The 14570-nt window shown below is 43.4% G+C and overlaps 1 protein-coding gene across 8 annotated transcripts in view; it reads left to right on the forward strand.

Annotated features, from left to right (window-relative positions):
• PTPN14 (protein tyrosine phosphatase non-receptor type 14) overlaps positions 1 to 14570 on the forward strand; it is a 170624-nt gene that overhangs the window by 56730 nt on the left and 99324 nt on the right. For 6 of the 8 annotated variants that reach the window (XM_067029719.1, XM_059041711.2, XM_067029752.1 and 3 more), the window contains one exon: positions 10621 to 10948. In XM_067029719.1, the coding sequence (XP_066885820.1) occupies positions 10775 to 10948 (174 nt within the window). In that variant the 5' untranslated portion in view covers positions 10621 to 10774. Of the gene's footprint in view, positions 1 to 2037; positions 2276 to 9089; positions 9125 to 10620; positions 10949 to 14570 lie in introns of those variants that run through there. The other 2 variants (XM_067029731.1, XM_059041732.2) reach the window with 2 other exon arrangements.

Raw genomic sequence — 14570 nt, forward strand, 5'->3', positions numbered from 1 at the left:
ACGTATTACTCTGCAACTTTTCCAACAAGCCAATAGTTACAGAATTTTTCATGGCTGTTGCTCTGAGTTCATAGGTTCAGATGTTACTAATTTTTTAATAACTGCATAATATCTCAAATAATGTGGCAATTGCAGAATTTATTTGGACATAACTCTACTATGGGTTGTTCTCAGTCCCCACCCTCTACTACAGATGATGTTTACTGCAGCATCCTTATATGTAATCCTTAAGATTCATTGCTTTTATTCCCAATTAGTTTCCCCGAAGTGGCATTACTGAGTCAGAGTATGTGTTAATTATAGTGCAGAAGGATTTGGGGTTACAAAAGTTGTGTAAAACGTTGGTTCCTGCCCTCTTACAATCTAGTTGAAGAACAGATATGCATTTATTTTCCCAGGAATTTCTTTTTCTTTTCTTTCTTTTTTTCTTTTTTTTGCTTATGTACAAAGATTTCAGTAAATGGTGTTTATTTCTAGGGAAATTTGAAATCCTTAACATTTTGAAACATAAGTATAAATCAAGAGAGCAAAGGGGGGCCTCTCTTGAATGAGGTTTACTCTGTATAGTCTTTGCTGCATTTATTAGATATGTGTTTGTTAGAAAGTGTACATGTGTAAGTCTTTCAGTTTTAAAGAGCTAAACGTCCCACTTGAGAACTGAAGCGCTTGACATTTCCCCTCCCGGTCCTTACCAGGCTCACATCCCACAGGGCACAGACGTCCCCCATGCAGAGGGAGAGACAAGACGGACAGTGTCTTGTCTCCTGAGGCCCAGACTTGCTCCGCGAGATGCAGGCAGCTGAGCAGATCTTCAGGTTTGAGGTCACTGATGGTAACAGGAATCGTAGGATGAGAATAAATTGCTTTTACAACAGTGAAGGTACTCTGCTAGAGGTAGACAGATGCCTTTTCTTTGGACTGTTACTGAGAGCTACTTAGTACAACGTAAGTTTTACCAAGTACCCACTTAAGGTGTGTGTATGTGTCTACCTACCAGGGAGGGGACAAAGAGAAGAAAGGATAGTTAGGATGGATTTGCTGTGCATGTGTATATGTAGTCTTTTTACATGAAGGGATGTACGCGTAGCCTGACCATCTATTTAGAAACTTTGTTTTCTCCCATTAGTAATTAACATTTGGTTAAATCAGTTGGGATTATGCAACTCTTTAACAGCTGACACTAGTTCATACCTGTTTTCATCCCCACCCCCCACTCGATTCAGCATCTTGGCTGTGGAGAAGTGATTGCATTATAACACTTTATAACACTTTAGAACCCACTTGGTTGTATTCTTGATTCTCTGGAGTGGTCACATATCTGAAACCCACTAGGCACCGTGTCAGGGTTCCCAATCAGTGGGACCTGTAGTTGCTTTTCATTCATGGTCTGTCTCCTTACGATGAATAGCCTTAACTTTAAACATTCTGTAACTATTGGCTTGTTGGAAAGCAGATTTTTTTCTCTTCTGGGACTTAGCAGGTACTTTGGGTTTCCTTGGGCTTCTGCAATATTTAGTGAAATAGCAACAATAATAAGGGCAGTGAGAGTAAACATACATAATGCCGACCACATGCCAGGTGCTGGAGCAGCACCTTATAGAATAATAACTCCTATAAGTCCTCCAGCAACTCGGTGTGTTGCAGGAGGACTCTTATCACCCCCACGTTATGAATGCAGAAAGTGAGGCAGCTGAGCCATGGTGATAGAGCTTATAAATGGCTTGTGCGTGGAAATTACTCCACATCGGGGAGAGGCTCACTGGTGGGGCTGGGGAAACCCAGGAACAAGGCAACGCACCCAGGGAAGCCGGGCACTGGATGCGCAGACCCAGGGGGAGAGAATTGGCAGAGATGCTTTGGCCGCTGCTTATGTTTGGAGAGGAAGTGACACAGATGAGTCCTCCCATCCGAAAGGCCTGGACTTGCGAGGGAAGTCGAGGGAACTCAGGGCAGGAAGGAAGCGGAGGAAAGGGAGGTGTGGAAACTTGGCCGAGGGACGTCACTTGCAGCAGCCTCTCACGAAGAGCCCCTCTCTTCATGGGCTTCGTGGCGCAAATCCCAGAGGAGGGTGAAGCAAGTTGAAGGTGCGTTTACCGTCAGCCAGTTTCTTTTGTTTTGACAAGTGAGTCCTTTGACCCGGCTGAAAACCGTCTCTGGCTGCTCTTGTGATTGTTTCTGAAATTGGTTGTTGAAGAGGTTGTATGTGACCTGCTCGGATTACCCACACTGGGCGGCACAGACCACAGACCAGGACTGTAGCAGGAAAGCCATCTAGGTAAGAGGCATTGGGGGTGGCGGTGGTGTGACCTGAACAGGACCCTGATTCTTCTGCCGTGCCCTCTGGAGATGACATCCTAGGGCTGAACATGGGTCACCTGCCTCAGGATCCATCTCCACCGTAGCTGAATCAAGTCCACTGTGGGTGAGCAGAGGCAGATGGCATGTCGCAGTCTTCCTTATAGAATGTGATGGCTTGCTTTTGTCATTGTTATTTTTATATCACCAGGTCATGGTTTCCAACCCACTTTCCGGATATTATTAGAATGGTTCATTGAATAAGAACGTGGTGGGTCAGATAGTGTCATTAGTACCTAGCAAGTTCTTGGGCAAGTTCTTAACCTGTCTAGCCTCGATGCCCTAGTCTGTGAAATGGGGTGTTAGGAAGAGCCACCTCAGGGCTTTTGGAGACAAAGCTCAGCAGGGTACCCCGGCATCGTATATCTCCTTTAAACGTGGAGGTGCCCCTCGCTGCTTTTGTGGGGTTCTGACACATGCAGGAAATCTCCTATTCTGGTTCCTGGCTGTGATTAGCTCTGACATTCCAGGACACACATCACCATGGGTGTAGACACTGACAGAAGAAAGGACTGGAATTGAGAGTTGCAGATTCAACGGTCTCCCAAAGAAGGGTGGAGTCTCTTAGGACAAAGCATTCCTAGCATGAATAAACAGAGGAAGCTCATTTGAGGAGTAAGCCCGAGTCAGGTATTTTGATACAGGTGATTATGCAAGTTGGACAGAGAAGAATCCCTTCTCTTAGGTCTGATTGATTGTTCTCTGTATTTTATCCAACTTGGCACTTTACCTACAAAACTTTTCCTGTCATTTTCTAAAAATGAAATTAAAAACTCCTACTCTCAATTTGATCTAGTTAAATACAAGTTTTATTTTGGAAGGGCAAGAGGGGTTTAGGGCAGAGAGAAAAATCTGACCCCACTTTTTCTGAAAAACACCTCTGCAAAGTGGGCACTGTTATCTGTTATACCAGGTTACTTTACAAAGTACCATTTAAGAAATACTTCTTTATTAAAAAAACAAACAAAAAACTCCCAACCAAACAACAAAAAAACCTGCCAGCTTTTTAATACGGAAAATTTCAAGCACACACAAAACTGTAGAGGGTGGTATGAGCCTTGACATACCTGGCTTCCACCCTCAACGGCTGTCACCTCACGGCCAGTACTGCTTCATCTGTAACCAAACCCCCTCCACCACTGCATGCAGTTCCCCGACCCCGTTCTTTTTAAGCAAATCCTGACGACGTATTATTTTATTTATATTCAAGATGTACTTTCAATGCCTTAAAGTTTTCAGTAACGTGAAAAACGGAAAATTTCACATTTTAAGTTCCTTCTTGTGGGAAGATCATGTCTCTCTAGAAACCTCAGAAAGCAGGGGGTGGGGAAATGATTTTTGAAACGTTTACCTGGGGGGCTTTTTCAACTCCTTGTTTTCCCAGAGTTGCCTTCTGCAGGCCTCCTTCCCTCCCTCCATTCCCCTCTTCTCTCTCTTTTCTCCTCCCTCCCCTCCTCTCTCCCCTTCCCTTCCCTCTCCCCCAGTTAAAAATGGCAGTTCTTGGAACCACTTCTTTTGCTCCGGACGCGCAGGCCCAGCGGCCATGGCTCATGGGCCCAGACGCTCTGCGGCATGTGGGATCCTCCCAGATCGGGGCACGAACCCGTGTCCCCTGCATCGGCAGGCGGACTCTCAACCACTGCGCCGCCAGGGAAGCCCGGAACCAGTTCTTGAAACTGGTTTGCTTCTGAGTGTTAGAGCAGGAATAAAAGATAGGGAACCACTTGCTTAGGGAAAAAAGTGATTCCAGGTAATGGAAGCTTTACCTCTCAAGAACCATATTGTTTCTTGTTATTCTTAACCATATGGGACTGTTTAAATGGGATGTTTAAATGGGACTGTTTAAAAATATATTCATTTTCTGCCTTCTTAACCGGAGTCCACTGGATGTTATTTAATCGTTCCCATGTACTACAGGGTGTTTTCAATACAGCATGGAGGGCTTATTTTTACAGTTTACCTGTCACCTCTCTCATTGCCACTTTTGTGCCCTGTCAAGGTGCTTTTCTTTACCTAAAATCTGCTAAGGGCTAAGAAGCAAGGTACGTAAAGTTACAGTGAATGAACTATAAGGGTGTTTTTTGTTTCCCCAAGCAAAAGTGTATGTTGTTGGACTTAAGGGCTTTGTGATATATGAATGCTCGAAGGCTGTTTTGGCTCCATTTCCTGATTTTCAGTGATATTCTACATAGATGTTGCTATGTAGCTACCTTTCATGTAGGTGAGGTATCCCTGTGATGGGGTGCTATGGCAGGAATCTTTCTTCTCACCTTAAATACAGCCTAAGAAAGGCTCGGAAGGTCAACCACATGGTTAGTGCCTGGGAATGTTAGAAAATGTGTTTTGGGACACATTTTTCTCCACCTCACCGTTGAACGTTTGAAAGTGAGTTAGTAGGAGAGAAATGAAGGGATTTTAAAAGGTGACCATTCTGTTTTTGTTGTTGTAGTTATTTAGCAAGTAAAAGTTAGAGATTTGTGTTTTAGACCTTGCACAAAACTTTTACTTGGCTAAAAATAATTTGATATATGGGTATATATCAAATTTATAGTAGAAGCTAATAGTCTGATTTTTCACCAGAAAAAATGAACTTCCTGTCTGTTATTCTTTTTTCTTTCTTTTTTTTTTTTTTTTTTTTTTTTTTTTTTTTTGCGGTATGCGGGCCTCTCACTGTTGTGGCTTCTCCCGTTGCGGAGCACAGGCTCCGGACGCACAGGCTCAGCGGCCATGGCTCACGGGCCCAGCCGCTCCGCGGCATGTGGGATCTTCCCGGACCAGGGCACAAACCCGTGTCTCCTGCATCGGCAGGCGGATTCTCAACCACTGCGCCACCAGGGAAGCCCCTGTCTGTTATTCTTTAAAGGGGGAATCAGAGAAGACATTTTCATCCCCTCTTGCCCTATCCTTTCTTAAAACTCTCCGTAGGAAAATGACATAGTATTTTTCAAAACTAAGCTGTGCCTTATGCAGGTTTATACACAGGATGGGCTAGTTACATCAATTTTTCCTTTCTCACACCCAGACCCAGGGTTACATAGTTCTGTGAGGTGTGCTTGGGAGTTGTAATAATATGGAATACTGGAAAAATCCCAGAGGCTGTTGGTAAATAAAGAATGCAGCTGGGGCTTCCCTGGTGGCGCAGTGGTTGAGAGTCCGCCTGCCGATGCAGGGGACGCGGGTTCGTGCCCCGGTCTGGGAGGATCCCATGTGCCGCGGAGCGGCTGGGCCCGTGAGCCATGGCCGCTAAGCCTGTGTGTCCGGAGCCTGTGCTCCGCAACGGGAGAGGCCACAGCTGTGAGAGGCCCACGTACTGCAAAAAAAAAAAAAAAAGAATGCAGCTGAACAGCAGTTAGCTTCTGCTAGTGATTTCAGAACTTACATTTAGGAGGAAAAAAAAAGGCAAGTATGTGTAATATAGCATGGGAATTCAAGAGAAAGTGTGATGACCATCTTGAAGATCTGGGTTTTAATTTCTGTCTTTCATTTTTCTAGAGACTGTACAGGTAAATCAATAAAGAAGATTAAGCTGTATTTGGTTGACATTATGAAAGATCTCTCTACTTTTAACCCAGCTTGTTTAAAGATTTATTAAATCAGCCAAACAATTTTTTCTGTATTATGAGAAAGCTGTCTTTGCTTTGTGTTTTCACCTTGCAGGGTTTTCGTTGATATGTTTAGGAAAAAGAAGAGTACAAGGTACTGGAAATTCACAGCTGATAGTCAAAGATGGATGTATACATATTAGAGGTTTTAGGAATCTGATGGGCTAGTCAGGAGAGGGTTTTAGAAGTGACTTTGAAGCTTTCTGTATGTTCTCTCTCACTGTTGCCTATTCCATAAAAGGCCTTTAAGTGTGGTGTTTACCCAGCAAATATCCCAACAGATTGCTTTCGGCAGTCATGGGCACACTAGAATACTATCCAATCGGTAGTTCCATCGTAGTTTTCGCACAGAACTTCCAGGGGATATGGCATCTCTCTAGTCTTTGAGACCAGCCCCAGGACAAGGCGCATTAAGGTCTGGAGAAGGGAAACTTGGGTGGTGGGAATGTTCTTTTCAAAATCTGGGTAAAATGTTTTCCCCAGAAAGCACCAGTGAGCTGAATAACTTCTCATCCCATTTCTCCACAGTTTCGAGCCTCTCTTAAGCGCCCCCAAGTCAGTCCTATGTGAGGCTTCAGATTCCTCAAGTTTCACAGGGGTCACCTGGAGGCCCCTGTCCTACCTTGGTTTCAAAATCTCAACTATTTTTAGGATTCATTCTTTCTTTCATTGAAACAACAAATATTTATTTAGCTTTCTGCCATGTACAAAGCTCCACTTTAGGGTCACAGGAGACCACAGAGCTGAATCTGACAGAGAATCTGACACAGATCTTTCCCTTCAGGATTCTAATTGGGAACCAAGACACCTATGGGCGATTCTTCAGTGTGAGAGAGACTGGGATATGCTAGCAGCTGTAGAGACACAGCCTAGTGGATTATAGGACCAAAGGCAGTTTATTTATTTATTTATTTATTTTTAATTAATGTATTTATTTGGCTGCACTGGGTCTTAGTTGCGGCATGTGGGATCTTTAGTTGCGGCTTGCGGGCTCTTAGTTCCCTGACCAGGGATTGAACCCAGGAGCCCCTGCATTGGGAGCGTGGAATCTTAACCACTGGATGGACCTCCAGGGGAGTCCCCCAAAGGCAGTTTAGAATCAATCTTCTACCAAAAAAAAACAAACAAACCCCCAAAGCCAGCTGCAGACACCAGACACTATACACATGTTATTGACTGAAATAAGGGATTAAGGAGAAGGCTACAGTCTTCTAACCCACTGAGAACGGGCTCGTAATGGGACATTTCGTCAAATAACCAGTTCCTTTCTGCTCCAGATGTCAGTTGGGGGAATGACAAGGTAGCAGTTCCGGGAGAGTCCATGGTTTGTTTTACACTTGGTCAAGTTTCCCTGTGGCATTCTCATTGCTTCATGCTAAACTCTATATTCCTTGTTTTGCCTTTTTTCTTTTTAAAAGGCTTTGTCCACAGTACGTGGCAAGGTACTCAAGTCCTTTTCACACCTGCTCTGCTATCCTTTGAGCAAACCCAGCTCACTGTGAGGGGCATAGGAAGGGAACACGCCCACACTTACTGAGCGTACCCTGGAAACAGTTTCTCATTAACTCCTCACAAACTTGGGGTAGGGGTTATCTTTCCAGATGAGTAGCTGAGGATTAGTAACTGGGCACTCACTCCAGGCCTCTCTGGGTGAATCCAGTTCTCACACCAAGGTTTGTGAATGTTCTGTTCCATGAGATTAAACTTTGGCTCTTAAAGAGAACCGCTCAGCTCAATTGCAGTTCTCCCTCCTCGCGTCACGTGAGTGTCTTTTTACCCCTAAATATATCCACTGGCATCTCCTAAAGCCATTCTCCTACGTAACCACAATTCCACTATTAAAAACAGAAGAAAATTAACCATGATATATGTTCGTATCATCTCATTTCTACTCTCTATTTCAGATTTCCCTAATGGTTTCATGTGTTTGATAACTATTTTTTTCCAACCTGGGTTTGCTTAAGGCTCACACATTGCATTTTGCTTTCATAACTCTGAAATTTCTCTTACTCTAGACCAACCTACCTCCTATCCCTCCTGTTCAGCTCTTGTTTCGGGACACCGACTTTTAGAGGGGCCAGACCAGTTTTCTTATAACCTTTTTGTTGACACTTTACCTGGCAAGTGTCTTGCAAATTGAAGATTTTAAAAGTTCTTTAAACCTAAAATAGGTATTTTCTAGGAGATGTGTTGCCAGATTGTCAGATGTTGCACCTGATATATATCATTTTCCGTAGCTAACATTTTAAAAGTATCTTTATTTACAAAAATAAGGCAATTGTAAAATGTTAGAACAATTCAGAAATACAGTTGGCCCTTCATATCCACAGGTTCTGCATCTGCGGATTCAACCAACCTTGGACTGAAAATATTTTTTAAAACAAAATTCCAGAAAGTTCCAAAAAGCAAAACTTGAATTTGCCAAGCTGGCCAACTATTTACATAGCATTTACATTGTATTAGGTATTATAAGTAATCTAGAGATGAATTAAAGTATACGAGATAGGTTCTTTGCAAACACTATGCCATTTTATATAAGAGACTTGAGCATCCTTGAATTTTGGTATCTGCTGGGATCCTGGAATGAATCTCCCGTGAATACAGAGGGATGACTATATATGAAATATAAAATAAGAGTTCCGTTTGATACCGTCACCATGTAGCCCTGAGATAACAGTCATTTTGGTGAACTTATATTTTTTTCCCATTTATTTATTATAAAAACTGATCATCTGTACACATTGTTGTGTGGTTTACTTTTTATCTCACTAACTGCGTTGTGGATTGTGTCCTGTCAAATATGTAGCTGAGGTTGTGTTTAGTAGTGCCTGGGATAAAAGTGCACCAAGCCAGCCACATTCCTTCCTAGGTGTTCAAGGCGAGACACACCCAAATGTAAAGTGCCCGGCCCAGGATGAGAAATGTGACTTGTGCCCACAGAGCAAATATTTTTCTCTCTTTGAGGCTCTCTAGCTAATATAGGAGTTGAATCTTGGTGTCTTCTGCCCTGTGTTTTAGCAAGTTGATGGAATGTGGGAGTAGTAAACTCTTAAGGACTCTGTATTTTAATTCTGATACTCTTTTCTTTTTTTTTCTTCTCTGGGTGGGTCCCTCCATATTTTTTTTCTGCAGATACCAGGAGATCATCAGGTTGGCCTACCTTGCAGGTAAACATGATACTCTGCCAACATAAAGTGATTTAGAAATGTTAATCTATTTTACCAAGCCCAAGTCTCTAGCATATGTATTTTAAGCCATCATAAAACACGTACCTGTCACGCTAAGGAATGTGCCAAGGGCAGGCATCAAAGACTGGCCAAAGGAGTCTCAGGAGGGTGTTTTACTGTGTTGTAGGGTTGTGTCCTGACAACCTCTGTGAGGCCTGGGGTACTGACAAGGAGTGATTTCTAAATATTGAAGCCATTTTACTTATTAATGCAAGAATTCCTACAAGTAATTATCCCTGTTTGTCTATCCAAGTGTCAGGGGGCTCAGAGGTAATTCTGTGGATAAAGGGCATAGAGGCTGCCTGACTTAGGGAATCAAATGAACAGAGCAATCATATGAGCAAGAGATAGTCCTTTGCGCTTCACGGAGAACAGAAAGTTGAGCAGAGAGGCCGTGTGGACATTTCTGGCTTCTTTGGAAGATTAGTTTAACGAGCCTCCCAGTGAGAGAATCGCTGGCACAGGGCGGAATGGTAAAGCTGCTTTTACTGTTGTTATTTTGTTCTCGTGTTGTCCGTGGCAATAACGTCATCGCTGCCATTTGGTGGGACGTCCGGGTGTCAGTAAGTCTTGTTATTAGTAAGTTAAATTATCTGTAATTTGGTGATGAGCTTTTGCATCAAGAATTCTGTAAAGGAACAAAATGATTGTAGGGTGGTTCCTTCCCCACATCTGTCTGAATATCTGGTGAGAAAAGGATAGAGTTGTGATTTTAAGTGCATTAAAAATTCATGTATTCATTTTTTTTTTGAAAAAAGAAAGTAGCTGAGTAGTTAATCATTAATTACTAATTTATAATTAGTTAATAATTAAAGGCATATTCACTCCATTTTCTATCATCCAGTAGTAAAGTAAGTAAGAAGATAAAGTAAATAAGAAAATAAGTATAAATGTTAAAATAAACGGAAATAATGTTAATGGAAATAAAGAGGCAGTGTTGCAGAGTGAGGAATAAGATAAGATTTTAAGTTCAGGATCAGGGAGTTGCTTAAATCATTGAACCCCACTTTTTTCATCTCTAGAATAGGGATCATACAATCGACACCCAGAGGCTGAAATGAGATAATATATTTAGAAGTTAAAAGAAAAAGTTCAAATTCTACTCCTGCTTTCTTGAGCAGACAGGCTTGTACGGTGAAAAAAAGCATGTGAATCAAAGTCGCATAGACACTGGTGTGAATTCTGGCTTTGCCGTGTGCATTCTTAGACGAGTTCCTTTAATCTCTCCGAACTAGCCATAAAGTGGATCTTATCATATCACCCTTGTAAGGTAAGGTCAAGTGCACGGGTTAGACCAAGGCGCTTGGGAGCAACAGAGTCTGCTGGCTCTTGAATCTGGACATTCATCTGTCAGGGGCGTGTGCTTGTGTGTGTGGAATATGTGCCGCCTGGAGCTTCCCTTCCAGGTGATGACCTTGCTGCTTTTCTGTTTGCAGCGACCCTCCAGAGCGCCGCGCTGGGCATGGACGCCTTTTTCCGCACTTGGAGGAGCACGGGTGCTAGTGTCATCGCCCAGTCACAAAGCTGCTAAGGCCGTCTCAGGGGCGTGGGCGTCAGGACAGGAGGGCAGCATCCGAGGGCCACAGAGCCATGCCTTTCGGCCTGAAGCTCCGCCGGACCCGGCGCTACAACGTCCTGAGCAAGAACTGCTTTGTCACCCGCATCCGCCTGTTGGACAGCAACGTTATTGAGTGCACGCTGTCTGTGGAGAGCACGGGGCAGGAGTGCCTGGAGGCGGTGGCCCAGAGGCTGGAGCTGCGGGAGGTAAGGGTGCAAGCGTGGTGGGTGAATGCGCCAGAGCTCAACCCCAGGGACCAGCCGCCTTCTCTTGGCACCTGCCAGGCTTTTCAGCCTCAGCCTGGTTTCGAAGCATCCTGTTATTCTTTGCATGGCCTAGATCTTAACACCTTTCAGTGGATGCAGAGACCTGCTCTAATGTTGTGAGAAGCAGGGACGCCCCCTAGAGTTTGCACGGGGCACGGGCTGGAGGTGGCAGCTCCCCTTTGCTTTCAGGCCTTGAGGAGGTTGTAATGAGACTCTTCTCCCCAAAGCCATTTACTCTCTTTAAAACAATCAAGTGGGTAGCTGCTGCATATCAAGGAGAAAACCACATAAGTGGTGGATGCAGCTGCTTTTTTGTTTGTTTGTTTGTTTCCATATTTTCCTCTTCAAAGAGTGAAAAGAGGAAAAAAAAAAGAAAGAGCATTTAAAGTGAGCATGACCAGGGAGGTTTTTTTGTGGGAGCTTGTAAAATGGGGGTTTTGTTCCTTTTAAGATTCCTCATGACCTTGTTTTCTTTGGGCTTTAAGCAAACCCAGGGTTCACCATTAAGACAGTCACGTTATCTCTCTTTAGAAGAGATTCTTAGAGCAATGTGCCCTTTGTAACCAGCAAGCCCTGCTTTTTTATTCAGACATTTAGGACAAGGGACTTTTGAGAGAAACCCCCTCAAGCATTTGTGTCTTGGGAGCATATCGCATGTGGCATATGGGCTGGTAGGTAAGGGGGTGTGGTTGAAAGGTTGCCGGTGCTGAAATGATGGCAGACCCCTGAGAGTCAAGCCTTCCCGAGGGCAAGGAAGAGCTCTGTGATTGTCCTGGGCCCTGGGACACCATTGCCCAGTTCTCAGGGTGATGCAGAAGAGGGGAGCGGTCCCTATTGAAAGTGCTCTTATTTGATCTCTTTGCTCACCTCTCAGGATCCACCCTCTTTCCATTTGCACAAAGGGGTTGGGGTCAAGGAAGGTCTTCCTCTCCGCTTGGCATCTTCCACAGGCTGCCTCTTATCCTCTGGGGGACTGTTTCACCTGAGCACTTCTGTTTCCTACTGGTCTTCGTGTTTATACTTTGGTTTCAGTGTTCAGGCCTTCCTTTGACATTTATCTTCCTGTGGAGGAGACTGTCCTGCCCAACAGGTATATGTAGCTTGGTAGCTGACACAATAAACATGTGAAATGTTCTGTCGTTGCTGGTTGATAGTTGGCTCTTTCTTGCTTCTTGGTAGCACGTTAGGGCGCACATATTTAAACATATGCATGTGTATTGGCATAAAGGAAAAACCTTAATGCTGTCGTCAGTTGGCCAAGAGGCTGGTCTAAATTCTCATAAAAATTTTCATTATAGATCATTTGAAAATATATGCAGTGGTTTTACTTTTGAATATCCCCAGTAACTTAAATGAGAATAACTAAGTATTCTTTGCATGCATTAGCAGCAGTATAGTATGTGGTTAAGTAGTTATAAGTGCAGGCTTTGGAGTTTTGAACTTGAGTCAAGTTATGGTTCTGTCACTTACTAGGTAACCTTGGAAAAGTTATTGAACTTCTCTGGAAATCAGTTTTCTCAGCAATAAAATGGGAATAGTGATACTCACCTCACTTACCTTGCAGGGCTGTTGTAAATATTAGAAGAGATATGGTATGGCAAATGCATAGGGCTGTGTCTATTAATGTATAATTGTTCCAATTTGAGAGTTTTGAAAAACACTTTATCATTAAAGAAAATACTGAACAACTGCAATGTTCCAGACACTGTTTTGGGACTCGGTGAAACTAGGATAAATAAGTTGTAATTTTTCCTTCAAGATATGCACAGACTAGTAGAGGAATCCAGCATGTAAAAACCAGCTAAGACTGGATGTGATCCACACTAAATGCAATGCAGGGGCTGGCCTGAAAGGCAGTGGCTCTCCTTAGAGTTGTGCAGTGCACAGCCTGCTCCACTGAACACCGCAGGCCTAGCTAGGGGAGAGTAAGCCTCATTGAAATATGAACAGAACCCTCGCATTTTGAACAGGGACTTGCAGGATGCCCAGGAGTTCAGTAGGTGGAAAACAAGGCAGGTCATTCTGGGCATGGGGAACTGGATTTTTGAAGATCCATGGATGTCCATGGATCAGGCACCATTCTGGGGGCCTGAGAAGTCATCTCTGTGAATCACCAGGTAAAGCCAGAGCGTAAGGTGCAAAGTGAGGGGTGTCTGCAGATGTGTTTGATAATAGTAATTAACTTTCAGCAGAGTATTGTTTCTCTCAGTGAGAGGGCAAAGGTCAACGCTGGATTATCCCACAACTGGGTCATCACAAAGGACAAAGCAGTGAAGTCCAGATTCTACTGTCAAGTGTGCGTTGCAGGGTGATTGATCTTCTAATGCTGAGATGGGGTTTGCATTTAATGTTGGCTTTATTTTGACACGCTCTAAACAGGTGCGTGCATCCACATTAGAACAAATCACTTTCTTTTTTGGTTTTATGCTTTCATTCTGTGACAGATCACATTGAAGGTATTGGCCTTTTGTGAAACAGTCCTATAGAAAGTCCTCTTGAATTGAAGGATGAGATAGAGCAGTGTAATACTTTGTTCTTCATTTGCCCAGACACACCTCAAGGAGGAATGCATGCCCCACCCAAGAGCAGAGGGGAGGCTGTGAACACAGGGTCTGCCACACTCACTTGACTTTGTAGGTGGGTCATTTTTCAAATAGGGCTGATGGTGCTTTAGAGAAGACAGAAAAAATTCATCTAAAATACAATGAATTGTTTTGTCTTTATGAAGTTTTGGAAAGTAGAGTGTGGTGAATATTTGGCTTTGCCATTAGAAGTGTTCTGTAGTTTAGGTGTACCCTAAACTTGACAGTAGATTTATATTAGGAAAGGAAAATTAATTTTGGTTTAATTTTTGATCTACATTAATTACAATTTATATTTTATTAGATAACTTAAAAATAGGTTGTAGGGAATTCCCTGGCAGTCCAGTGCTTAGGACTCCATGCTTCCATTGCAGAACACCGGCTGCATCCCTGGTTGGGGAACTAAGATCCCATAAGCTGCACGGGTGCGGCCAAAAAAAAAAAAAAAAAGATTGTATTTTTTGAGACAGTTTTAGGTTTATAGCAAAATTGAGTGGAAAGCACAGAGAGTCCCTTATACCTCCTGTCCCCTCCCCCCTCAGGCTCCCGCACCAGAGTGGTCCATTTGTACAGTCAATGAACCCACATTATCACATCATATGCTCAAAGTCCGTAGTGTAGGTTAGGGTTCACTCTTGGTGGTGTACATTTTGTGGCTTTTGACAAACGTGTAATGACGTGTGTCCATATGGTAAACTTTTTTTAATGTAATAAACGGATTTCTTAAATGTTATATGCAAACATTAATTGAAAAGTATACATGTTTCAGTGTTAAACACATATTCCTCTTCCAACAAAATGAAATGTCATCCTGAGTCACCTTGGGTCACCAGAGGTCTCAGTTGACTCTCTGCTAGTATTTGACCGTGTCCTGTATGACTTCATCCTCCTGTTACTGAATGCAGGTTCACGTGCTTTGAGGCACAGTGAGGCAAAACAAACCGAAACGAGTTGGGAGCAAAGGAAGGTTTATTGCAGGG

This window comes from Kogia breviceps, chromosome 1 (assembly GCF_026419965.1).
Source record: "Kogia breviceps isolate mKogBre1 chromosome 1, mKogBre1 haplotype 1, whole genome shotgun sequence".
Taxonomy (NCBI): Eukaryota; Metazoa; Chordata; class Mammalia; order Artiodactyla; family Physeteridae; genus Kogia; species Kogia breviceps.